The 25,583-nt window shown below is 67.5% G+C and overlaps 1 protein-coding gene across 1 annotated transcript in view; it reads right to left on the bottom strand.

Moving 5' to 3' along the window:
- CFAP46 (cilia and flagella associated protein 46) overlaps nucleotides 1–25,583 on the bottom strand; it is an 88,879-nt gene that overhangs the window by 13,300 nt on the left and 49,996 nt on the right. The window contains 26 exon segments of the mRNA XM_062215153.1: nucleotides 876–956; nucleotides 1,040–1,176; nucleotides 1,460–1,541; nucleotides 2,486–2,598; nucleotides 2,949–3,051; nucleotides 3,167–3,202; nucleotides 3,272–3,332; nucleotides 3,484–3,557; nucleotides 4,813–4,974; nucleotides 5,708–5,787; nucleotides 6,110–6,231; nucleotides 6,889–7,013; nucleotides 7,127–7,203; nucleotides 7,488–7,585; nucleotides 8,113–8,283; nucleotides 8,530–8,709; nucleotides 8,781–8,915; nucleotides 9,486–9,674; nucleotides 10,233–10,421; nucleotides 12,713–12,848; nucleotides 15,783–15,956; nucleotides 16,961–17,067; nucleotides 17,148–17,342; nucleotides 22,820–22,966; nucleotides 23,651–23,786; nucleotides 25,149–25,247. Coding sequence (XP_062071137.1) covers nucleotides 876–956; nucleotides 1,040–1,176; nucleotides 1,460–1,541; nucleotides 2,486–2,598; nucleotides 2,949–3,051; nucleotides 3,167–3,202; nucleotides 3,272–3,332; nucleotides 3,484–3,557; nucleotides 4,813–4,974; nucleotides 5,708–5,787; nucleotides 6,110–6,231; nucleotides 6,889–7,013; nucleotides 7,127–7,203; nucleotides 7,488–7,585; nucleotides 8,113–8,283; nucleotides 8,530–8,709; nucleotides 8,781–8,915; nucleotides 9,486–9,674; nucleotides 10,233–10,421; nucleotides 12,713–12,848; nucleotides 15,783–15,956; nucleotides 16,961–17,067; nucleotides 17,148–17,342; nucleotides 22,820–22,966; nucleotides 23,651–23,786; nucleotides 25,149–25,247 — 3,209 coding nt within the window.

Here is a 25,583-nt window from a genome sequence, read left to right as displayed (position 1 = left end):
GCCTGCTGCCCCCAGCCTCCTGTCAGCACCAGCCACGCCTCACACCAGCAATGGCTGCCAGCCAGGCTCTTGTTTTAATTGGAGGCAGAGAGACCTCCCCGGATGCCTGAGACTGCGGGGCTGAGCCCGCACTCTGGGTCTCCCACACGGGGGGCGGGGACCCAGGCCATCACTGCTGCCTCCCACGTGTGCGCTGGCCGGGAGCGGGAGCTGGAAGCAGAGCTGGGCCTGAGTCAGGCTCCCCAGCGTGGGACGCAGGTCCGGAGCAGCCTCTCCACGGCCGCTTCCGGCTTCTGCTAGGAGTGAGTGCGGCACCTCGGCCACGCCCTCCGCCTTCCTCCCCGCCCCTGTCCCTCCCTGCCTGCCCCGCCCCCAAGCGCCTGTGGCTTGAGCACTGTGCCCAGCCCTGGGGCCACAGTTTTTGGAGCCCTGTGTCCTGACGGCTGTGACTGCCGGCCGCCCGGGGAGCCCGTGGGTGCTCCACTCCCTGGCGGCCTCTGTGGGGCTCCTGTCACTCCTGCGCTGCCGCCCTGGGATGAGGTCCCAGCGGGACTGCCCCAGGGTCTGGGAGCGGAGCCCCACGTGCCCTGAGACTGACAAGGGTCCGAGGAGGACGGGGTGACGGGCGGGCTGTTCCTCCCGACTCTGAGACCCTCAGCTGGGACCTGGGCTGGCTGGCGGCCATGCACCCAAAGGCCTCCCTCGAAAGGGGGTGCAGGGCAGGGGTCGCCTGGGTTTCCCGTGGTCCCAGAGAGCTCTGCCTGAGCTGGAGAAGGGGGGCCCTCTGTGGCGAGAGGTGGGGCAGCCCCCGGCTGGGCCTCCACCACAGCTCAGGCCTGGGACCCTGGCTCCTGGGGGTGGGGCCTCCGGCTCACCTGGGCTCAGCCTGGGGCTGGTGGCCGGCTCCCGCAGGCGGTGGACGGCACTGCCCACCAGCTGGCCGCCTGACAGCAGACCTGGGGAGAAAGGTCCCCTCAGGGCAGGGCGGGCGGTGTGGTGGGCTGGGCGCCGAGGCCGGGGGCAGGGCCGCAGCACGCACTTTCCCACAGGGCACTGGCCCGCCGTGCGTTGTCCTGCAGCGACGTCCGCCACTGGTTCGCCAGGATGCTCCGGACGCCCACCAGGCTCAGGAGGATGGCCGTCTCCACGGGCTCCTCCAGCGACAGCTGCGCTGCACTGCAGGGACCCGGCTCCTGTGGGCTGCGCCGGGGCCTGGCCCGAGCTCTCCCTGGCCACGGCCCACGTGGTGCCCACTGCTGGGGGCCTGTCTGGACCGGAAGCTCCCACACTCTCGACGTGGGACGCAGCGAGTGCCGGGGGACTCACACCCAGGGCAACAGCCCTGGCCCCGGGGGGCCACGGCAGGGCCCCTGCCAGGGAGGGCCCCGGGGCTGAGTGCACCTGGCAGGCTCGGCCCCTCCCGGCCCCAGCCCCCGCCGCCCCTGCACCCGGCCGGCACCTCTTGCTCTCCGAGGCCTCCGTGTGCCGCCGCAAGCTCTCCGGGGACGAGGTCAGATCCAACAGAACCATCACCTGGCAGCCTGCGGGCACACGGGCCTGGCTCAGCGCAGCAGGCACCCAGGGCACCCATACCTGGGACAATGGCAATGCCGGCTTCCAGCCTGAGGCGTGGCTCAGCAGGCCCTGTGCAGGGGCCCACGGCCACGAAGGCTGAAACAGGACGTGGAGGAAGCCCCACCCGGTACCCCCCACTTTCTCCTCCCTCTCTCTGCACTTGGCCTGGGCACACGCCCCTCCCTCTTTGCACACGACCCGGCCTGGGCCACATGCACACGCCCTCTCTCGACCTCTACAGGCCCCGGTGAGTTGATCGCTGAGAGCCGGGGGCCGTGTGTGGCTCCTGAGTGATCAGGGCTGGAAAGGGGACCTGGGCACCTATGAGGGAACTCGCCCTCGCACCTCCCAGAGGACAGGGACGTCATCAGGGGTCCTGTGCAAGCCCACCTGTTGGCCGTGTGTAGCACTGGTCACCCAGCACCCCGGGGCAGAGCAGGTTCCCAGGATGTCCTGGGGTCACAGACAGCCCCGTGGGGGGCACCCTGCCCACCTGGGCTGAGTGCTGGGAGTGGGGGAAGCCGTGAGCCAGCGCCTGTCTGTGGCACTCGGCACCGTGGGCCGTGGCCGGCTGAGCCCTGCCCAGGCCCCTGCCCAGCTGCAGTCGTGCCCTGGCTCTGCTCAGAGCCTGTCTGGGTTCCACCTGGCCGACGGCAACTCTGCACCCGAGTCCTGGGGCTCGCTGGGCAGCATCCCCCGTGGTCAGTGCGTGGCAGGCGAGAGACAAGGCCCACGTGCCCAGTGCAGACGCCACGGCTCTGAGGGGTTCACAGGCCCCCCCCCCGCCCACCTGACCCTGGCTGACCTGCCTGTTCTGGAATCTGAAGGGGGGGGGTCTCTGAGGGACGGAGGATGGGGTGAGGGGAGGGAGCCGTGGGGTGGGCTGCCCTGGTGGGGGGACGGCCCTCACCCTGCAGATTCATGGCGGCCAGCCTCTCCACTGACAGGTGCGACAGGAAGTGCTCCATCCCGTAGAAGAAGAAGCCTCCGCAGCCGCCCAGCACCTGCTCCCACTCGGCCTGGCTGCAGAGAGAGCAGCCGCTGGGGTCCCGGCCCCGCGCCCAGGAGGGGCGGCAGCTGGTGTGAGGCGGGGCACAGGGCTGGGGGCACTATGGAGACTCGGACCCTGGACGGTACTGCTGTCACCGGGCCCCCACACGTGGAGGACAGCACCAGCCGTGGGTAGGAGCCGGACCTGTCCTCCTGTGCCCCCTCTGTCCCCACAGCTGTCCCCGGGCCAGGCTCAGGAGTCACCTGCTGGACTCCATGCTGCGGCGCCCCCCCGCCCAGGCCCTGTCAGGACGGAACCCGTGTCTGCGGAGTGCAGGCAGAGGGGCGGGGTGGGAGGGGAGGCTGCTGGACCCGAACCAAACCTCGGGAACTGCTTCCTCCCCAGGTGTCCCGCCCATCGGGATGTGAGCGTGTCTTGGAATCTTTCCAGAATTTCCCGGGTCACGGAGACAGGAGTCAGGGATTCTGCAGGCATTGTGGGAGACAGACACAGGCACTTTGTCAGCAGCTGAGGGGTGGGGGCAGAGCCAGCCCCTCCCCTCCCGCTGGAGATGAGCCGCAGGGGTGAGCGGGCACTCACCTGGGCCCTGTGCTTCCTCATAGGGGTCCACCACATCTAAAGCCTGGTCAAGGAAAACCCGGCACCCAGCCCGGGGGCCGCGAGCCAGGGCCCCTCAAAGGATACACTTGAAGGTGTCCGAGTCGACTGCAATGCATTCTGGGGGGATGACCCGGTACGCGCTGCCCTACAGCCGGACAGGGCCCTGAGCGTCAGGTGCCCGGCTGGGCCCCGCCCCGCCCCGCCCCACCACGCCCTGTCATGCCACGCCCCTGCCCCGCCCCGCCCCACCACGCCCTGTCATGCCACGCCCGCCACGCCCGCCACACCATGCCCACCTTCGCAGCCCTGCGGGATGGCGTCTTCTTCCTCAAGTCTTTGCCCTTGCCCTCGCGTTTCAGGTTGGCTTCAGCTGGAGACGAAAAAGGAAGATGCGACATTTGATGCCACTGTGAACCCACAGAGCCCCACGGGCCACCTCGCAGGGGTCTACAGGGTCACAGGGGCCAGCTCGCAGGGTCACAGGGCCACCTCGCAGGGGTCACAGGGTCACCTCACAGGGCCACCTCGCAGGGTCACAGGGCCACCTCGCAGGGGTCACCTTGCCTCATGTGAGGCTCCTCTCAGTTAAGACATCAAAGGGAGAAGGGAATTGGTTCTGGTTTTTGTAAAGCTGAAATGGCAAGAATTTCTCAAACATACAGGCCCACAGGGCAGGGAAAGGCCCCTCTGCCCCCCACTGGCCACTCACACCACTCTGGGCACTCACCAGTGTGCCCGCAGGGGCCCCCACGCCTGCTGTCCCAGCCTTTACAACCTGCCCCCCTTGCACCCTGAGCTGTTTCCAGTGGCTTCTGGATTCTTCGGGAGACGTGAGACAGCGAGGGCCAGAGGCCGCCCTCCCCCTCCCCCTCTGCTGGCCCCAGTGGGCGTGGAGCAGAGGCCTGGCCCCGGTTCTCCCAGCAGAGGCTGCTCCTGGGGAGGCCCCTGCAGCTCTGGCTCCCCTGCCCCTCCCCCATGCTTCTCTCCAGTGGGCCTGAGCCCCACCCCCTTCTGTAACCTGCCAGGCAGTGGGGGTCTTTAGACCCCTCTGGAAGCAGCATAGCCAGCTGCAGGGGCCCCTGCCAGGCTCCCCAGATGGCCAGCATCGGCCCCTGCCTGCGCCCAGGCCTGGGAGCCCTGCTCCGCGCTGAGTGTGGCTCCAGGGGTCTCACTTGGAGCCGGCGCCTGTCCCAGCACTCGGGGGCTGGGGGGTGCACTCCTGCTGCTCACCATCCACTAAGGTTGAGCGTGGGCCCACACCCTGCACCCCACCCTGAGTCTGCCCTGTCCCGACCTCCTCCCCGAGTCTGTCCTGTCCCTCCCCCTCTCCCCCGAGTCTGCCCTGTCCCTCCCCCTCTCCCCCTCAAGTCTGCCGTGTCCCGATCCCCTCTCCCCCCAAGTGCTGTGTCTCCCCCAGTCTGCCATGTCCCTCCCCCCACAGTCTGTCCTGTCCCTCCCCCTCTCCCCCCAAGTCTGCCGTGTCCCTCCCCCCTCCCCCAAGCCTTCTGTGTCCCCCCTCCAGTCTGTCCTGTCCCTCCCCCCTCCCCCGAGTCAGCTGCCCCCTCCCCCGCCCCTCTCCCCTGGTGCCCACCCCCGAGGGAGCACTGCGTGGCAGAGGGCCCCACCTGCCTCGTCTCTCCGCAGCCGGTTGCACAGCATCTGCAGCGAGAGATCGCGCGACACGGAAGCCAGCGCGGCCTCACGGAGCGCACCCAGGCCCTCCAGCGGCAGCTCCAGCAGCGGCCGGTCCACCAGCAGGACCAGGTGCTCCGCGGCTTCTGGCTGGACTGCGGTGCAAGGAGGGGTGTGGAGGTGGGCACCGAGCGCCGGCCTGCAGTGCGGGGCCCCGGGGGTGGGGGATGGACACAGCTCTGAGTCCCCCTGGCCAGGGCCCCAGAGAGGGTCGAGTGGGTGGCCACGAGAGGGCCGCGCTGACCGGTCCTTATGGGAGATGCTGCGGTCGGGTTCACATGGCTCAGAAAACTGCAGGGCGCCCATGGCGGCCTCCTTGCCTGGCCCGGGCAGTTTCAGGGAGGAGGCTCTGTGAGCCAGGCCCTGCCGGCAAGAGCGTGGCAGGGACACCGGGCCCGGGTCTGTGCTGACCGACCCACACTGGCCGCTCTGGGGACTGTCCCCTCGCTTCTCTGCCCAGCAGCTCTTTGTGGGAGACAGGAAAGTGAAAGTGGACACTTGGCCACCGAGATTGCTGAAAACCAGCGCCGTCCGGGGACAGAGGCCAAGCCCACGGGCACGGCACCTCCCCGGTGGGCACCAGGCCCCAGGTCAGGTGTGCAGCGACATGGAGCCACAGAGGCCCCACACTGGGCTGCAGTTAGGGGCTCGCCTTTCCCAATGAGTGACCGCAGGGCCGGGCTGGCCACAGCCACGCCCACCTGTCAGGGTCAGAAGGGAGCATCTGCTCCCGGTGTGGGGTGTGTGGGGTCCCCGGGGGCTCTGCATGAAGCTCCCACAGCTCTGGCCAGCGGTCAGCTGACGGCGGCTGGCGCGCCCACCACGCACTCTGCAGGTTGGACGTCTTCCTGTCCTTGTCCTTGCCCTTGAGCCTTCCTGTCTCCAGCACAGCCGTGGACATCTGGAACCTGCAGGGCGGCACAGTCAGGCTCTGGAGCTCAACACGAGTGGCCTGGCTCAGGACCCCATGCTCCTGGGCGCCGGGGAGACGCGGCACGCGCCCTCCACCTGCTGGAGGCCCTGAGCCGCTGTGCCCGCCCCCTGGGGCTCCAGGGTCAGATGGGAACAGGCAGCATCTGAGCTGGCCCAGGGCCCTCCCAGCCTCACAGAGGGGAGCCCCACCCCTCCCCCACCGCCCGCCTGAGTACCAGCACCCGTGCAGTCCTGGCCTCCAGGGGAGCCCCGGAGGCCCCGCCCCTCCTGCCCCCCAGCGGCCCCGCCCACGGCCACCTGGCTTCCGGGAAGCTCAGTAGGGGCAGCAGCGGCTGCAGGTGCTCTTCTAGGAGCTTCAGGACGTCGTCCAGCAGCCCCGGGCCGCGCCCGCCGTCTCCTGCCTGCGCAGGCTCCTGGTCCTGCCTCGGCCGGACAGTGGCGCAGTCAGGAAGCGCCCACCCCATGAGACCACCCCCCGGGTCAGAGCAGAAGGGCGGACCCCTGCCCGTGAGACCCCTCCCCGCTCAGAGCAGAGAGGGACAGACCCCATGAGACCACCCCCGGGGTCAGAGCAGAAGGGCGGACCCCTGCCCGTGAGACCCCTCCCCGCTCAGAGCAGAGAGGGACGGACCCCATGAGACCACCCCCCGGCTCAGAGCAGAAGGGTGGACCCCTGCCTGTGAGACCCTTCCCTGCTCAGAGCAGAGAGGGACAGACCCCATGAGACCACCCCCGGGGTCAGAGCAGAAGGGTGGACCCCTGCCTGTGAGACCCCTCCCCGCTCAGAGCAGAGAGGGACGGACCCCATGAGACCACCCCCCGGCTCAGAGCAGAAGGGTGGACCCCTGCCTGTGAGACCCCTCCCCGCTCAGAGCAGAGACTGCAGGAAACAGCGAGTCCCCGAGGTCACGCGGAGCCACCTGGCTGACTGTTTGGGACCCCTGGGACCCCCAGCTCCACCTCCTTCCTCGTGGGGCAGCCCCGGCGAGGAGACCCTGTGCTCTGGGTCTGCCCATTCCAGTGCGAGCCCCCAGCAGCCTTGGGCAGTCCTGGCCCGGGACCCCGACAACCCTCACCAAGTGGACTCTCAGGGCGCAGTCTTCACCGAGCACCTGGCTCTGCTGGCGGAAGTGCTGGGCACTGGCCAGGAGGTCTGAGAGGGCGCTGGGACTCACAGCCACCCGCATCACCTTGCAGTGGCCTGGGGACACGGGCGGAGCTGTGCACGGGGTTCCTCCATGCGGGCCCTGCGCCCCCACCGTGGGGATGGGCGGCCCCTCCACCTTGGGCTCGGGCAGGGGCGTGGACACTCACCGCCTGCTGGAACCACTTTCCCTCTGGGGGCGGGAAGGACCCTGGGTCGCTCGTAGATGGCACCATACAGTCGGGACCTGTGGGCAGGGGGCCAGGCTGTTCCCCACCCCCACCCCTGGGAAGCCGGGCCGTGCATAGAGTTGGACTTGCCCAGTGGCAAACTGACTCTGGAGTCACAGCCGGAGGCAGCGTCCAGCCTTCTGCTCCACGGTCCTGGTGGCCAGGCGACCTGGACCTGCTACAAGGGCCCTCTTGCTGGGGACAGGTCCCCGGAGGCCCCCTCTCCAGTAGGCGTCCTGGACTCCAGCCTGGCCTGCGTCTGCCCCGGCTCCCTGGGCGGGGCTGCAGCCTTCGGCTTTACCTGTCCTGTGAGTAGTGCAGAAACAGCACCCGGAGCATGGACGGGAGCTCACTCAGGAGGCCGAAATGCTGCTCCGTGACACAGAGGTTTTGCCAGGCCTGTGGGGCAGACGGGAGCCAGGGTTTCAGCAGGGGGCTGTGTCTGGCTGGGAGTGACCATGGCCGCCACAAGGGGGCAGCAGAGGGACGTGGGAAATCCAACTTGCACCGTAAACAAAACAAAGCCAACCTGATCCTTCCCTTGGGGCCCCCTGCCGTCTCCACACACCCGGGCTCACGGGCACACGCACTGCACACGCCTCACAGACACGCACACGTAAGGGCACAGGATACCCCCAGCAAGCTGCAGTCGGGGTCATAGGTCAGAGCCACGCCGCAGGGAGGACCTGGGAAGCTGTGGGAGGGGGTCGCACCCCACCCTCTGTGGGACCCCAGTAAACTCTCTTCTCTGCGAGCTGCAGGTCCCTGGGGCGTCCGCAGAGTTAGGTCTGACAGCCTCGGCCAAGGGCCCCCCAGGGCGCACGAGGACAGACGCTCAGATCCACACCGCGGGCAGAGGCCAGGCAGAGCCTGGGCGTGCGCTCCGTGGGTCCACAGCCTGGGCGCACGCTCTGAGCGCCGCTTACCTTGGCGACGGCCACCAGCCTCTGCTCCACGCTGGCGAACAGGCTGGTGGAGGCTCTGTCCTCCTGCCTCAGCTGGTGCTGCAGCCACAGCAGGGCTGCCAGCTGGGAGCCGCCGGTGTTGGCCGTGGCCGTGAGCAGGATGCCCCGCATGGTCTCCGAGGCCCGGCAGCTCTGAAACAGACGCCAGGCGGGGGCGGTGGCCAGGTGCCCTGGTCGCCCTGGTGGCCCTGCTGGTTCTGTGCGGGAGCCCCCGCAGGCTCTAGGCTCGGGGCCATGCTGGCCTTGGCTGGGGTCTCTGCACCTCCCACTGCAGGGTCTGGGGACAAGGACGCGCGTGTCTGCTCTGAGTCACAGGAGCATTAGGCTGGCGGGCTCGCGCCCTGGCTTTGCCTTCTCCAAGGGAACCGTCAGTCATACCTGAGACAGCGCCAGGAACTGGCAGGTGGTGGCGGGGTCCAGGGAGCCGAGGCACTCCACCATCTCCAGGCTGGCCGCGGCGGCCACGTCGAGGCGGCCACTGCCCAGGGCGGCCTGCAGGCACTGCAGCAACACCTCGGACGCCTGGGCCCGGAGCCGCTGGGCCAGGGCCATCCTCCTCTGCGGGCAGCGAGGCTCTGGCTCAGGCGGGTGCTGGGGCAGGGGCCCGGGGCGGGGCTGGGCAGCCATACCTTCAGCGTCTCGCCTCTCCTGCTGGGCTCCTCGGGGCCTGCCCGGAAGGCTGGCAGCTCCTTGCTGGACGCCCTGACCGCCTCGCCCACTGCTTCCGGCTCCAGAGATCTGAGGCTGCTCAGCTTCGTGCCTACCTGGGGAGCACATGGGTTCCCAGCGGTCAGCATGGCCAGGCCCGCCTGCCCGTCGCCACTGTCTGGTGGGGAAGGAGAAGCCGAGGGCGTCAGGAGGGAGCTCCCGGCTTCGTGGGTTCACCGGCATCTCGGGCCCCACCAGACAGCACAGACGGAGCAGACACGGCCGCAGCCCAGGGCGGCCGCGGAGGGGAGGAGCGGAGGAGCAGGCCAGGGAGGCCCGGGAGCTGGGTGGCCTCAATCGCCCCCAGCCAGCTGGACCACGACCACCCAGGCCCTTGGGCTCCGCTTTCCCACTGCAGAGACACTGACGGCGAGGGACATGGACATCGCCATCCGCGGCCAGGCCACCGCAGAGCAGGGAGAGACCACGCCAGAGCCCAGGAGCCTGGCCACACAGCCACGGGGCTGGTTCTCTGGGCTGCGCGGGGGCCAAGGCCCACCTGCTCCTGCGGGGTCTGCTCCAGCAGAGGGCGCCCCCTCGGGGGGTCCTCGTGCGCCTGCATCTCCCCGGCTTTGCTGCTTGGGGTGGGGGTTGTACAGCACAGCGGAGATGGGAGCAGCACCCACCTGGAGGCTGTCGTCCCAGTAGGAGGAGGGCTGCACAGGGTCCGCCTGCACGGCCAGCAGGTGCAGGGCCCTCCCGGCCAGGCCAAAGAGCTGGGAGCGAATGTCCATGCAGCCCATGCACAGTGGCAGTGTGCTCTCCAGGTGCACCAGAGCCGCGTGCGCCAGCGTCCGCCTCAGCAGGGCCCATTGCTGCCGGGAGACACGCGTCACGCCCCCCGCACCACCCCCTCCGGGAGACACATGTCACGCCCCCCGCGCTCACCCCCTGCCAACACTGCCCAGGGCAGGCGCCTCCTGCAGGCTCCTGTGTGGGAGAGGTCGCAGGCTTGCTGATCTAGCTTCCCCTGGGGATGCCCAGCTTGGGAGGTCATCCTGGGGCTACCTCTGCCCACCTGTGTCCACCGTCCACCAGTCCGCCTCTGTCCTCCCATGTGCACCCAGTCCGCCTCTATCCACCTCTGTCTGCCTGTCCACCCAGTCTACCCCTCTCCACCTCTGTCCACTCTACCCACCTCTGTCTACCCCGTCACCTCTGTCCACCCATGTCCACCTCTGTCCACCCCATCCACGTCAACTAACTCACGTTTCAGGAAACCCAACAAGCTGTAAAATGGAAGGGTGTATTTCCTTATTGTATTTTTTAACCAAATGTAATTCACCTTTATCAGGCTCTTTAGCATGATGGGGTAGGGTCGCCGCAGGGTCCCGCCCCCCTCCCCGGCCGCGCTGCCCCCTCCCGGCTGTTACCAGGTCGAGGGCGGTGTAGTCCCGGCTGCACTGCAGGTAGCCTGCCAGGAGCTCGTGCAGGGAGCCCTGCTCCCGCTGCTGCTCCAGGGCCTTCTCCCAGGTGAGCCGCAGCAAGTCCAGCGACACGTCCACCAGGCGCAGCTTGAGGCGGGCCAGCCTCCTCATCAGGGGCGTGTTGACGCTCTGCAACTGACCGCACCGAGGCAGAGCAGACCATGTGAGCCCACGTGTGGTCGTCACACGCGTGACGGCACAGCGGGCCACGTGAGCCCACACACAGCTGACACACGCGTGGTGCCTTCCGTGCCCCTCCTGAACCTCCAGGACCCCTCCCTGCTCCCAGTCAACCTCTCAGTTTCTGGCGCTGTGACTTCACACTTTCTGGAGCTTTCTCTCAATGGGATCACATCCCACACAGTGATTCTGCCTGCCCGGCTCCACACAGCCTCGTTACCCTGTGCCCCGTGCCTAGGCCCTCTGGTGGGGCCCCCGTGTGTCCCCACTCAGGCGCTGCCCCCCCCTTGGGGCGGCTGAGGTCCGGCCGCAGTGAGCACCCAGTGCGGGACCTGGAGACCGACAACCCGTCCTCCAGGGCAGCCTCTGCCATGGTAGAGTGAGGGGCCCGTGTCCCCCAACCCTGCTGACGCTCCCTGGGGCCAGCACCCTGTGCTTGCTGCTCCTGTGCCACCTCTGCTGCCCCTAACTCTAACCCTGACCCTGCCCCTAACCCCTAAGCCTAACCCCTAACCCTAACCCTAACCCTAACCCCTAACCTGACCCTAACCCTAACCCCTAACCTTGACCCTGACCCTAACCCCTAACCCTGACCCTGACCCTAACCCCTAGCCCTGACCCTAACCCCTAAGCCTAACCCTAACACTACCCCCTAACCCCTAACCTTGACCCTGACCCTAACCCCTAACCCTGACCCCTAACCCTAACCCCTAACCCTGACCCTAACCCTAACCCCTAACCCTAACCCTAACACTACCCCCTAACCCCTAACCTTGACCCTGACCCTAACCCCTAACCCCTAAGCCTGACTCTAACCCCTAACCCGTAACCCCTAACCCTGACCCTAACCCTAACCCTAACCCCTAACCCCTAACCCTGACGCTGACCCTGACCCTAACCCCTTCCAGGAAGTGGGTGTGCCCGTGTTTTCCTCGGGAGCTCTCCGCAGTTTCTGGCCACGACGCCTTCGTCCCACGCTGGCCATGACCGTCCCCCAGGTTCTCAGTTCTCGTCCGTGCGTGGCGCTTCTGCTGCTCAGGCGGGGAGCAAACTTGTCCCATCTGCCCCGCTACAGCGTCTCGGAGCCCTGGGGCCCTGGGGCCCTGTTAGGCCGCTCTTACACTGGACCCCCGTGTGAATCGAGCCTTCGGCTGGCCTGGTGTCTGCGTGCTCCACCCACGACCGGCGGGGTGCCGAGGCTCCACTGCGGTGTCACCAGCTGTCCCACAGGCGGCCCTTTTGCTTGGCGCCCTCCGTTCCCAGAGCCCGCCCGTGTCCACACGCACAGCTGACAAGCTCCTGCCTTCTGACTGAGGGTCCAGACCCCGTGGGAGGCTCGAGACCACTGTCCACTGTGCGTGGCCTTTGTCCGTGACCTTTTCTCTGTAGTGGTCGCTGCTTCTCACTGCCTCTCCTGCCCCCCAGCGCCCGGGTGCTGTGGTTTCCGTGGTTGCTCCGGGGGCTGGGTGTTCTGGCCCCCGGCCGGTGTGCACGGGGCTGTGCCTGTGGCTTGCGTTTGCTCTGCCCACTGAAGGCAGCTCCCCAGAGTTTGCAAAAACATCCTATCAGCCGCAGTTTTTAAACAAATGCAGTCCCTCTGGGTACGGGATTCGGACGGGGCTCTGCCCGTGTCTCCTCCACAGCTCCGAGCCCCTCTCCATCGTGGCTTTGGCGATCCGGCCGCTGGGGACCTGGCCGGGTTTATTCCCGTTCTAGGCACTGATGCTCGCGTTCTCAGAGCTGCACAGTCCCCACTGCTGCTCCTCCCCGTCGGGGACTCTGCCTGCACCAGTGGCTTCTTAACTCACGGGTCCGCGCCCCACGGAGCCACGGCTGGGTCCTCTGTCGGGACCCAGTCTGGCCTGGTCTCCTTGCTGTGGCTTCAACATCTTACCCAACTTCCTGAACCTACAGGGAGAGCCCAGGGAGGGGCTCCCTGCCCCGTGTCCAGGGGTGCTGTCTGGGCGGGCGTCCAGGAGCCATTTACTGTGAGGGGGTCACACTTGTGCACTGCAGGGGGACATGCGTGTGCACTGTGAGGGGGCGGGTGTGTGAACTGTAAGAGGGGACATGCGTGTGCACTGAGGAGGGACACGTGTGTGCACTGTGAAGAGGACAAACGTGTGCACTGTGAGGAGGACACATGTGTGCACTGTGGGGGGACACGCGTGTGCACGGTGAGGGGGACACACGTGTGCACTGTGAGGGGGACACACGTGTGCACAGGGTGTGGGCCCTGCACTTACGTCCTGATTGGACAGCAGGCCCTGGGTGCTGTGGAACGTGGCTTCCTCCTCCGCCACCGCTGTCTGCAGCAGCTCGTACGCGGCCAGGTGCTGCACGGTCACCTGCTGCTCCTCCTGCTCCAGCTGCGCGCACAGCCTGCAGGGGACAGGGCCACAGAGCCAGCAGGAGCCCCGCGCCCGGGGACAGGGCCACAGAGCTGGAGCCTCGCGCCCAGGGACAGGGCCACAGAGCTGGAGCCCCGCGCCCGGGGACAGGGCCACAGAGCCAGCAGGAGCCCCGCGCCCGGGGACAGGGCCACAGAGCTGGAGCCCCGCGCCCGGGGACAGGGCTACAGAGCCGGCTGGAGCCCCGCACCCAGGGTCAGGGCCACAGAGCTGGAGCCCCGCGCCTGGGGACAGGGCCACAGAGCCGGAGCCCCGCGCCCGGGGTCAGGGCCACAGAGCTGGAGCCCCGTGCCCGGGGACAGGGCCACAGAGCTGGAGCCCCGTGCCCGGGGACAGGGCTACAGAGCCGGCTGGAGCCTCACGTCCAGGGTCAGGGCCGCAGAGCTGGAGCCCCGTGCCCGGGGACAGGGCCACAGAGCCGGCTGGAGCCCCGCGCCCAGGGTCAGGGCCACAGAGCCGGCTGGAGCCTCGCGCCCAGGGTCAGGGCCACAGAGCCGGCTGGAGCCTCGCGCCCAGGGTCAGGGCCACAGAGCCGGCTGGAGCCTCGCGCCCAGGGTCAGGGCCACAGAGCTGGAGCCCCGCGCCTGGGGACAGGGCTACAGAGCCGGCTGGAGCCTCACGCCCAGGGTCAGGGCCACAGAGCCGGCTGGAGCCTCGCACCCAGGGTCAGGGCCACAGAGCCGGCTGGAGCCTCGCGCCCAGGGTCAGGGCCACAGAGCTGGAGCCCCGCGCCCGGGGACAGGGCTACAGAGCCGGCTGGAGCCTCGCGCCCAGGGTCAGGGCCACAGAGCCGGCTGGAGCCCCGCGCCCAGGGTCAGGGCCACAGAGCCGGCTGGAGCCCCGTGCCCGGGGACAGGGCTACAGAGCCGGCTGGAGCCTCACGTCCAGGGTCAGGGCCACAGAGCTGGAGCCCCGCGCCCGGGGACAGGGCCACAGAGCTGGAGCCCCGCGCCCGGGGACAGGGCTACAGAGCCAGCAGGAGCCCCGCGCCCGGGGACAGGGCTACAGAGCCGGCTGGAGCCTCGCGCCCGGGGACAGGGCTACAGAGCTGGAGCCCCGCGCCCGGGGACAGGGCCACAGAGCTGGAGCCCCGCGCCCGGGGACAGGGCCACAGAGCTGGAGCCCCGCGCCCGGGGACAGGGCTACAGAGCTGGAGCCCCGTGCCCAGGGTCAGGACTACAGAGCCGGCTGGAGCCCCGTGCCCAGGGTCAGGGCCACAGAGCTGGAGCCCTGCGCCCGGGGACAGGGCTACAGAGCCGGCTGGAGCCTCGCGCCCAGGGTCAGGGCCACAGAGCTGGCCGGAGCCCCGCGCCCAGAGATAGGGTCACAGAGCCGGCTGGAGCCCCGCGCCCAGGGTCAGGGCCGCAGAGCTGGAGCCCCGCGCCCGGGGACAGGACCACAGAGCCAGCAGGAGCCCCGCGCCCGGGGACAGGACCACAGAGCCAGCAGGAGCCCCGCGCCCAGGGTCAGGGTCGCAGAGCCGGCTGGAGCCACGCACCCAGGGACAGGACGGCAGAGCCGGCTGGAGCCCCACGTCCCCAAGTCCCCGTGCCCCCAGAGCCAACAAGGCCACATGCAGAGCTCCGTCACTACTCACACCTGAGGTCTCAGTGTGCTTAGGGCAAAGGTGACACCGTGATGGGGACAGCACCAACCCTGTGTGTGCGGCCCTGCATGCCCACCGTGCCAGCTCCACCCTGGTCTCTGCAGTGCCCACCTGTGCCTCTGTGGTGACTGACAGGCCGGGTGTGGCCTGGTGGGGCTGCCCGAGGCCTTCATGAGAGATGCTTGTCCCACTGAGGCACTTCTGTGTGTGCAGGCACGTGTGCACCCAGGTGTGTGCGCCCAGGTGTGTGTGCCCTGGTGTGTGTGCGCCCAGGTGTGTGTGCCCAGGTGTGTGTGCCCAGGTGTGTGCGCCCAGATGTGTGCGCCCAGGTGTGTGTGTGCCCAGATGTGTGTGTGCCCAGGTGTGTGTGCCCCAGTGTGTGTGCGCCCAGGTGTGTGTGCCCAGGTGTGTGTGCGCCCAGGTGTGTGTGCACCCAGGTGTGTGTGTGCCCAGGTGTGTGCACCCAGGTGTGTGCCCCGGTGTGTGTGCCCAGGTGTGTGTGCGCCCAGGTGTGTGTGTGCCCAGGTGTGTGTGCACCCAGGTGTGTGTGTGCCCAGGTGTGTGTGAGCCCAGATGTGTGTGCCCAGGTGTGTGTGTGCAGGTGTGTGCATCCAGGTGTGTGTGCCCAGGAGCATGTGTGCAAGTGTGTGGGTGCCCAGGCAGATGTATGTGTTCAGGCGTGTTGGTGCCAGCATGTAAGTGCAGGCATGTGGGTGCCCAGGCAGGTGTGTGTGTCTAGGCGTGTGTGTGCCCAGGTGTGTGTGTGCCCAGGTGCATGTGTGCAGGTGTGTGCGTCCAGGCATGTGTGTGCAGGCATGTGGGTGCCCAAGCGTGTGGGTGCCCAGGCTGGGTGGGAGTGACTGGCACAAGGCACGGCGCTTGCTGAGGCCTCGACAGTGCAGGGTGGGTGGGCAGCATGGCCCAGGGGTCAGAGCAGCCCCGCCCCCGCCCACAGGGAGGGGCAGCGTTCACAGCAGTGTGAACCCGTGTGTGCGTGGGTGTGGCTGATGCCTGTGGCTGGGGGCTCTGTGTGCAGGTGGCGAGGGACGTGCAGGGGTGAGCAGCACAACAGGGAGGCTCGGAGGAGCAGGGGCTGGAGGATCTCCCTGGGGAGCGTGGGCGGGCCCAGGGCCCGGGGCGGCTTCGTCTTCAGCAGGAGGGGGCTGCGTGTGTGTTGGGTAAGAGATGGACGGGCCTGGGCTCCAGGGGGCCACCGTGGGCAAGCCAGGCAGGAGGGGGCTGGGAACCGCCTCGGGAGGGAGCAGGGCGCCGGCCACGCCATGCAGGGCCTGCGCTCACCTCTTCACGCGTGCCCGCTCCAGCTGCACGTCGACCGCGCTCTCCCGGAAGCCGCAGCTGAGGAACCGCTCCTGTGCGCGCAGCAAGCGGCTGTCCAGCTCTCGCAGCAGGGACACGCAGAGGGGGCCCCGCTCTGCCGACTCCTGGGCGTCCCGGACCTGAAGGCTCACAGCCCTGCCGGGCAGCCGATGCTCAGGGCCCGGGCCAGACGCCCTGGGCACGGTGACGCTCCCTGGAGCACGCAGGGACGCCAGCAAATGCCGCTGGGTTTCTGAGGAAGCCCTCCTGTGCTACACACAGTGCAAGGGAATTCGCGGAGATCCACAGACAGGAAACAAAGCCCACAGGAGGGGGAGTCGGGGGCCACAGGAGCCGTGGCTAGCACGGCCTCGGGCCCTGTACACAGCGCTGCACACAGAAGCCAAGGAGACAAATCGCTGTTGCCGCGGTCGTTCAGCCCAAGCTGGGGATCCCAAAAGGCTGACGTGATGCAGCCTGCCATGCCCCGATCCGTGGACCACAGAGGGCGCCCCGACTGGAGACTCACGGGAGAACACTGGTGCGACCTCACACGTTCTAGGCTCTTTTAAGCCAAGCACACAGACCCGTGGGAGGAAGTCGGACCTTCTAGACTCACGAGGGTGGTATGCAGCCTGATCCCATGACTCTGAGCCACACTGCACGGGCGTATGCCCCATCCTGTGGCTCTGAGTGCACAGGATGGGTGCGTGGCCCATCACGTGGATCTGAGACACACAGGATGGGTGGGCGGCCCATCACGTGGTCTGAGACGCACAGGACGGGTGGGTGGCCCATCACGTGGATCTGAGACACCCAGGATGGGTGCGTGGCCCATCACGTGGTCTGAGATGCACAGGACGGGTGGGTGGGCCACCATGTGGCTCTAAGACAGGACATGTGCGTGCCCCATCACGTGGCTCTGAGACACCCAGGACGGGTGGGTGCCCCATCACGTGGCTCTGAGATACACAGGACGGGTGGGTGCCCCATCACGTGGCTCTGAGATACACAGGACATGAGTGGCCACATCTCTCCGCCCTCTCTCGAGTCACAGTCATGGCCCGGCTTGCAGCTCTGACCCCGCAGGTTGGAAACGTGGCATCAAAGCTGACCAGTGGCAAAGGTGAGGCACCACGCTCCCATAGGTAACAAGGTACCTGGCTTCCAGGTCTGTGGCGATGAACTCCAGGAGAGGCCTCCGGTTGGGCCTTTCTCTCTTGAGAACGTTGATGGTGTCCGTGAGCTTCTGAAACACGTGGCAGACCTGACGGTGCCGGCATTGACGTCACCGCGGCCCGAGGATGGCGCCCAGCCCCGCCCCACATGGCGCCCGCTGAGCCAGACCTTCCTCCCGCCGTCCTCCGAGGCCAGGATGCTGTCTGCCAGGGCCAGGGTAGAACGGTACCAGAACTGCTCGTCCCCGCCCAGGCGCTGGGCCCTCTCGATCAGCCTCCTGGCCTGGCCGTGATTCTTCTCCTTGTTGGCCAGCTGCGCCAGCAGGAGCAGGCATCTGGCTTCTGCACAAGGGTCCCCAAGCTCCTGAAAGAGACCCTCGGACGTAGGAGCGGGTCTGCAGGAGGGCAGGGCAGCGGCACACGGAGACCACGCGGTGGGAGAGGCGGAGGCCTAGGGCCAGTGGCGCTCTCCAGCCGCTGGGGATGAAGCCGGCAGCTGCCGCAGAGCGAGACCCGCGTGGGTGCTGGGGGCCCCAACAACCGCCCTGGGATGCAGCTGTGGGCTGCAGGCCCCCACGCCCTCCGTGGCTTATGTTCCACTCTGGGCCCCTCCTGCCCGCTCCCCATCCTGCTGCCGGGAGTCTGTGTTCCGGAGACTTCTCTGCCACAATGCGTGTGACCTCACTTCGCTTTCGCTGCCAGGAGGCTGAAGGACAGGCATGTGAGGGGACAGGGTTTGCCCCGGGGAAGCCCCGTGGTGCCCCTACGGGCAGCACAAACATCAGCTCCCTGAGCCTCGGTGGGGCTCTGGCCGGGCCCTGCCCTGTCCCCCATCTCCGCAGGGGCCCCTGCGTGGGGGCAAAGGGCTTTGGGCCAAGTCCACGCCCTGCACATTCCTGGGCACCCACAAAGGCTCAGAGCTGGAGGCTGGGAGGCCCAGGTGCTCGCCTGGGGGAGGCGCAGGACACCACGAGGCCCGCGCTGGCGGGGAGAGGGGGGAGCACGTGCTTTGTGGAGGCCGAGGTGGCCAGGCTGCAGCTCCGGGGCTGGGGGCTGCCCTTCCAGGGGTGGGTGCAGGCGCAGTGGGCTTCAGGACACCATGTTCTGTGTCAGGCATCGTCAGCCAGAGACTGTGTCTCACTGGGTCCCGCACACGTGCCGGGAAGGGAGGAGACGCCGGCCGTGGGGAGAGGCACACCCTGGACATCATGGCAGGAAGCAGCCAGCCCTGCCCCCCCGCCTGTCAGGAGCAGTGTGCAGGGCCTTGGGTCCAGGGTAGCCTGGCCAGCAGCTGGGGTGGTCTGCAGTGGCGGGAGGGGCAGGGTGAGCCAAGCTCCAGTGGGAGAGGAGGGGACAGGGCACCAGGGTCCAGCCTGGACCCCATGAGGGGCACAGCCACCTGCTGAGTGGATTGCGAGAGGCCATGCCCGAGGCGTTGTCTGCAGGTGAGGAGCCCCTGGTCCCCCAGCATGAGACCTGGGAGAGGCGCGGACATGGGGTGGGTGGGCCTTAGATCAGGGAGCCCCAGCGCCTTCAGGCACTGGGGTGGGCAGTCCCAGCTGGGTCAGTGAGGCCGGGGCGGAGCAGAGAGGGGTGGGCTTAGGCTGGGGGGGCCCAAGGCCCAAAACACCTCCCTGTCTCAGGCCCTGCCGGGAGTCAATGCCATTGGAACAAGGCCTGAGGCTTGGGCTCCAAGAGCCTGGGGGGCATGGTGGGGGCCGGGGGGGGGCAGGTCTCCTGAGAGCTCGGGCCACCCTGGGCTGGCCTGGCTCACTTCCCAGGTGCAGCGCTCAAGCTCCCTGCTCCCCCGCCTCGCCCCCACCCCAACCTCAGACCGGCTGAGGCCCAGGAGCTCCCAGCCCCTCCACGTGCACTGCTCTCAGCAGATGCTGGTGATGCCGGCCACTGCCTGCCCAATGGACTAGTGAAGTTCAGGCCCCATCTCAGCCAGTGAGCACTGGTGTGCAGGTGTCAGGACAGGTGTGTGCAGTGTCGGGCAGTGAGCAGGGGTGTGCAGGTGTCAGGACAGGTGTGTGCAGTGTTGTGGGTGTGCAGGTGTCAGGACAGGTGTGTGCAGTGTTGTGGGTGTGCAGGTGTCAGGACAGGTGTGTGCAGTGTTGTGGGTGTGCAGGTGTCAGGACAGGTGTGTGCAGTGTCATGGGTGTGCAGGTGTCAGGACAGGTGTGTGCAGTGTTGTGGGTGTGCAGGTGTCAGGACAGGTGTGTGCAGTGTTGTGGGTGTGCAGGTGTCAGGACAGGTGTGTGCAGTGTTGTGGGTGTGCAGGTGTCAGGACAGGTGTGTGCAGTGTCGGGCAGTGAGCAGGGGTGTGCAGGTGTCAGGACAGGTGTGTGCAGTGTTGTGGGTGTGCAGGTGTCAGGACAGGTGTGTGCAGTGTCGGGCAGTGAGCAGGGGTGTGCAGGTGTCAGGCAGGGGGCACAGGTTTGTGAAAGCCAGCGTGGAGAGAGCCTGTTCTAGGAGGCAGTGGGGTGCTGTGGGCAGCTGAAGGGGAGACAGAGAGGAGGCACACAGTCCTCTCCTGCACGGGGCACACCTGTGTCCCCGCCTGACTCTGCACACCTGTCCTGACCCTGCACACCTGTGCCCCCGCCTGACCCTGCACACCTGTCCTGACCCTGCACACCTGTCCTGACCATGCACACCTGTGCCCCCGCCTGACCCTGCACACCTGTGCCCCCGCCTGACCCTGCACACCTGTCCTGACCCTGCACACCTGTGTCCCCGCCTGACTCTGCACACCTGTCCTGACCCTGCACACCTGTGCCCCCGCCTGACCCTGCACACCTGTCCTGACCCTGCACACCTGTCCTGACCCTGCATACCTGTCCTGACACTGCACACCTGTGCCCCCGCCTGACTCTGCACACCTGTCCTGACCCTGCACACCTGTGCCCCCGCCTGACTCTGCACACCTGTCCTGACCCTGCACACCTGTGCCCCCGCCTGACCCTGCACACCTGTCCTGACCCTGCACACCTGTCCTGACCCTGCATACCTGTCCTGACCCTGCACACCTGTGCCCCCGCCTGACTCTGCACACCTGTCCTGACCCTGCACACCTGTGCCCCCGCCTGACCCTGCACACCTGTCCTGACCCTGCACACCTGTCCTGACCCTGCATACCTGTCCTGACACTGCACACCTGTGTCCCTGCCTGACCCTGCACACCTGTGCCCCCGCCTGACCCTGCACACCTGTCCTGACCCTGCACACCTGTGCCCCCGCCTGACCCTGCACACCTGTCCTGACCCTGCACACCTGTCCTGACCCTGCACAAATGTCCTGACCCTGCACACTTGTCCTGACACTGTACACCCGTGTCCCTGCCTGACCCTGCACACCTGTGCCCCCGCCTGACCCTGCACACTTGTCCTGACACTGTACACTTGACCTGACACTGCACACCTGTCCTGACTGCACACCTGTGCCCACTGCCTCACGTGGAGCCTGAAGTCACAAGTCTTCCTGGTGTCGCTGCGTTTTTATTCCATTACTGGCCCTTTTCTCTGGAATTTGCCCCCAACAAGCGAGAGGCTGCTCCTGTGGCTTTGCCTTTGCTGTCTACAGAGCCTGCATGGAGGCGGTGACGTGGTCAGGGCTTCCAGCCCTGGGTAGAGTGAGCACAGAGGGGCTTCTTCTGGTCCTAGATTGTGGGGGTGACAGCCCAAGCCCCCCGGGGAAGGCAATGCTTGGGCTGCAGACCCAGCTCCAACCCCTGGGTTGATGACACGGGCCAGCCTCAGTACCCAGCAGGCCCAGCTGCACCTCGCACACTCTGAGGCCCTCAGTCAAGAGCAGGCCTTCCTGGGAGACTGGAACGCCTCGCCTTTGAGAAGGGAGAGGAGACCACACGAGTCCATGGGCCAGGGCACCCGGTCAGAATTCTCCTTCTGGAATTAACCGTGCTCCCGCTCTCATTCCCACACGCAAGAGGTGGGCGGGGCCCAAAAACCCAAAGAGAGAAAGAGGTGGTTGGAGCAGGCCCCAGGGGTTAGGGGAGCAGGCCCCCAGGGGTTAGGGGATCAGGCCCCCAGGGGTTAGAGGGAGCAGGCCCCCAGGAGTTAGTGGGAGCAGGCCTCAGGGGTTAGGGGAGGAGGCACCCAGGGGTAAGGGAAGCAGACTCCCAGGGGTTAGGGGAGCAGGCCCCAGGGGTTAGGGGGAGCAGGCCCCCAGGGGTTAGGAGGAGCAGGCCCCCAGGGGTTAGGAGGAGCAGGCCCCCAGGGGTTAGGGGAGCAGACCCCCAGGAGTTAGTGGGAGCAGGCCTCAGGGGTTAGGGGAGGAGGCACCCAGGGGTAAGGGAGGAGGAACCCAGGGGTTAGGGGAGCAGGCCCCCAGGGGTTAGGGGGAGCAGGCCCCCAGGGGTTAGGGGAGCAGGCCCCCAGGGGTTAGGGGGGCAGGCACCCAGGGGTTAGGGGGAGCAGGCACCCAGGGGTTAGGGGAGCAGGCACCCAGGGGTTAGGGGAGCAGGCACCCAGGGGTTAGGGGAGCAGGCCCCCAGGGGTTAGGGGAGCAAGCACCCAGGGGTTAGGGGATCAGGCCCCAGGAGTTAGTGGGAGCAGGCCTCAGGGGTTAGGGGAGGAGGCACCCAGGGGTAAGGGAGGAGGCACCCAGGGGTTAGTGGGAGCAGGCCTCAGGGGTTAGGGGAGGAGGCACCCAGGGGTAAGGGAGGAGGCACCCAGGGGTTAGGGGAGCAGGCCCCCAGGGGTTAGGAGGAGCAGGCCCCCAGGGGTTAGGGGAGCAGGCACCCAGGGGTTAGGAGGAGCAGGCCCCCAGGGGTTAGGGGAGCAGACCCCCAGGAGTTAGTGGGAGCAGGCCTCAGGGGTTAGGGGAGGAGGCACCCAGGGGTAAGGGAGGAGGCACCCAGGGGTTAGGGGGAGCAGGCCTCAGGGGTTAGGAGGAGTAGGCCCTCATGGGTTAGTGGGAGCAGGTCCCCAGGGGTTAGGGGAGCAGGCACCCAGGGGTTAGGGGGAACAGGCCCCCGGGGGTTAGGGGATCAGGCCCCCAGGAGTTAGTGGGAGCAGGCCTCAGGGGTTAGGGGAGGAGGCACCCAGGGGTAAGGGAGGAGGCACCCAGGGGTTAGGGGGAGCAGGCCCCCAGGGGTTAGGGGATCAGGCCCCCAGGGGTTAGGGGAGGAGACACCCAGGGGTTAGGGGAGCAGGCACCCAGGGGTTAGGGGAGCAGGCACCCAGGGGTAAGGGAGGAGGCACCCAGGGGTTAGGGGGATCAGGCCCCCAGCGGTTAGGAGGAGCAGGCCCCCAGGGGTTAGGGAAGCAGACTCCTAGGGGTTAGGGGATCAGGTCCCCAGGGGTTAGAGGGAGCAAGCACCCAGGGGTTAGGGGATCAGGCCCCAGGGGTTAGGGGGAGCAGGCACCCAGGGGTTAGGGGAGCAGGCCCCAGGGGTTAGGGGGAGCAGGCACCCAGGGGTTAGTGGGAGCAGGCACCCAGGGGTTAGGGGATCAGGCCCCCAGGGGTTAGGGGATCAGGCCCCCAGGGGTTAGGGGAGCAGGCACCCAGGGGTTAGGGGAGCAGGCACCCAGGGGTTAGGGGATCAGGCCCCCAGGGGTTAGGGGAGCAGGCCCCCAGGGGTTAGGGGAGCAGGCCCCCAGGGGTTAAGGGGAGCAGGCACCCAGGGGTTAGGGGGAGCAGGCACCCAGGGGTTAGGGGGAGCAGGCACCCAGAGTTTGGGGCGCAGAGGGACTGACGAGTCTCAGAAAGCCACCGCAGACAGCCTGTCCCTGGGGACCGGATCTGGACAGCAGAGTGGGCAATGCTTTCTTGAGCAGGAAGACACGAAGCTTCGGAGGCACAGACCAGCGCTCTCACCTGCAAGGCCTGGTGCGCCTCGGCCAGCAGCAGCCGCGCCGGCTGGTACAGCCCCATCTCCAACAGAACCTCTGCTTTAAGCACCCACAGCTGGGGAAAAGACGTCCCGTCGAGGCCTCTCCCGGACTCTGCGCTCACCTTCAGAATCTGCAAGACACGGTGGTCCCGAGAGCCCCTGGCCCGAGCTCTGGCCCACTCCGCACCTGCTGGAGGCCGCAGTAGCAGAGAGGCGGCTGCCCGTGCGTGGGATACTGCTGCCAAGGGCTTCTCACCTGCGCTGGGGGCACACGGCGCCCCCCACGGTGTCCCCCATGGCACACACCTCCTAGTCCTCCCATGCCCCGGGCTGGTCACCAGCTCCTGGGCACCTGTGGGACCTGATCCCTCCCCTTCGGTAGAGGCAGCTGCCTGGCCAGTGTTGGACAGGTCACTGAGCCCTGGCTGAGCCCCAGCCATCCTGGATCGGGGAGGGGCCCGGGTGTCTTCAGAGGCTGCATCCCACAGATGCTGCCCTCTGGTGCCCGCGCCCCTGCATGACGGGCGTGGTGGCGGGGGGAGGGTTACTTCCCTCCTGGGCACACCGGGTGGGGGAGCCACGTGGTCTGGAGTCTGGGACGGCGCCTGGGGATGCCGCCTGGCTCCTGCCCTGCTCCAGGCCTCTGGGCTACCCCCAGCTGATCCTCTCAGGGGCTGCCCGGGCCCCTGGCCCACCTGATCCACAGTGGGTTTCTCACAGAGCCAGGCACACGCGTGCAGACAGTAGGTGCCTCCCAGTCACTCCATGAAGGGAAGTGGCCCCGGGGAGTCGGGTGCCATGCAGTCAGCACTTACCTTGTCCTGGGCCACGAGCACCTGGGGCTCGGCCGGGGCGGGGGCGGGGGCCGTCTGCTCCCGCAGGGTCGGCTCGCCCTCCTCCAGCACGGGTTCCTTGTTCTTCTCCTTCCTCAAGGCGATCTCCTTCCGGCAGCTAACGCAGGGAAACGGCGTCAGACGGCGCGGGCAGCCCAGGAGGCCGCTGCTGACTCCGCGTTTCCAAGGCATTGTACTTCCCACCTTGCGACAGCATCCTGGCCCCCAGAAAGACCACACCCACCCAGCCCAGCCCCACCACAGCTGGCCTGGCCACGCCCCTACCCCCCTGCACTCCGTGGCACCGCCCAGCCCTGGCCGTTTGCCATGCTCTGCCCAGAGCCGTCCTTCAGAAGACGGCAGGAGCCAAGACCTCGCAATTGCACGTCACACCTGCCCACAGCCCCTCCCATCGACCCGTGACCAGTCTGAACCCCCTGCTGACCCCCCGGCCCCACTGTCCAGGCCTCCCGTGCACCTGCCTTGAGTCGAGCCCCTGCCCCTCGCTCACTGCTGCCCCACTCATCCTGGCCGCCCCGCCCCCCGCCCTCACCGCCCAGCCGGGGGATGGGGCACTCGCAGCTCAGAGCAGGGAGGGGGCAGCAGCCGCAGCCACGGCCGCCCCCGCTCCATGCTGAGACTCCTTCACGCGGACACCCCACGCCATCCACACCGGGGAAGCTTGGGCACGGCTCTGGTGATCTGGGAAAATCGGTGTTGGTTCCTCAAACTGCACAGACGCTGTCAGGAACAGACCTGTGCTAGCACAGACTGCCGGGGGAGAGCCCCCACAACAGCTCAAACTCTAGCCAATCACGTCCAGGCCGCCACGGGGGGGCGGGGGGACGGCTCACAGGGGGCCTCCAACGTGGCGGGGGTGGGGCGCTCCGGGAGCAGTGCTGACACCTCCTGGGGGGCCCACATCCCACCCGAGTGCTGGGCTCTGCTGCCGTCCAGCTCCTTGCTGCCGCGCACCCTGGGAGGTGGTCACCACCACGTGGGAGACCTGGGTCGGGTGCCCAGCACCCAGGCCCCAGCCTCAGCCTGGCCCAAACCCCCAAGACCCAGGCCCCAGCCTCAGCCTGGCCCAGCCCTGTCGTCATCTGGGGAGCGAACCAGTGGATGGGAGAGCCTCTCTGAACTTCCAAACAAATGAAAATAAATTCACAAAAATTTAATAAAAACCATCGCAAGGCCGGTGCTGACCTTTATTTCCGTCTTTAGCTGGAACTTCTAAAAGTTCCACACGGAAATGCGTCACTTACTTAGGAGGACGGCACACTGTGGACAGTCACGGCACACACAGGAGGGCCCCTCCCCCAGCCCACGCTGGACCCCTCCCAGCACTGGACCACGGGACCCCCCCACTGCCCAACTGTGGTGACCAAGGAGCGGTCTGGGACTCTGGCGGGACCCAGCGTCGGGTCGGGGCTCGGTGTCCAGGGCCCCAGCAGCCCCCTCCGTGGACCCCTGCATGCACCTGGCCTGCTCGGAGTCACCGATGTAGGCCTGGCCCACTGCCTCCTCGTGGTAGGCGGCCGCGTCCTTCAGCCTCAGGTCGGCACAGACGAGGGCCAGGCTGCGGGAGGTAGACAGGACAGAGTCGGAAGGGGCCCTGTGTAAATACAGTCACTACAGACAAAATGGAGACTGCTGACAGCTTCAGGACTTCGAAGCTTTCAGAATCGCTAGGAGAGTGAGAGATGGCTGTCAGATCCCAGGGAGAGTTCGCCAGGGCACTGGGCGCTCCCCACCTCGCCCTGCGGCTGCCCGGGAGTGAGTCGGGGTCATGACGCCCGCACTTCTGAATACTGTCTAGCGTGTCGGGTAGAACTTCTCAGATACAAACATCACTTCTACACTCGGTCATTTTGATTTGCTTGGCTATCCGGCTCAGGAGCGTGACCGTTGGTGC

The sequence above is a fragment of the Lepus europaeus genome, chromosome 17 (assembly GCF_033115175.1).
Source record: "Lepus europaeus isolate LE1 chromosome 17, mLepTim1.pri, whole genome shotgun sequence".
NCBI lineage: Eukaryota > Metazoa > Chordata > Mammalia > Lagomorpha > Leporidae > Lepus > Lepus europaeus.
The sequence above is the reverse complement of the archived record's forward strand: the minus strand, read 5'-3'. Positions and strand labels throughout refer to the sequence as shown.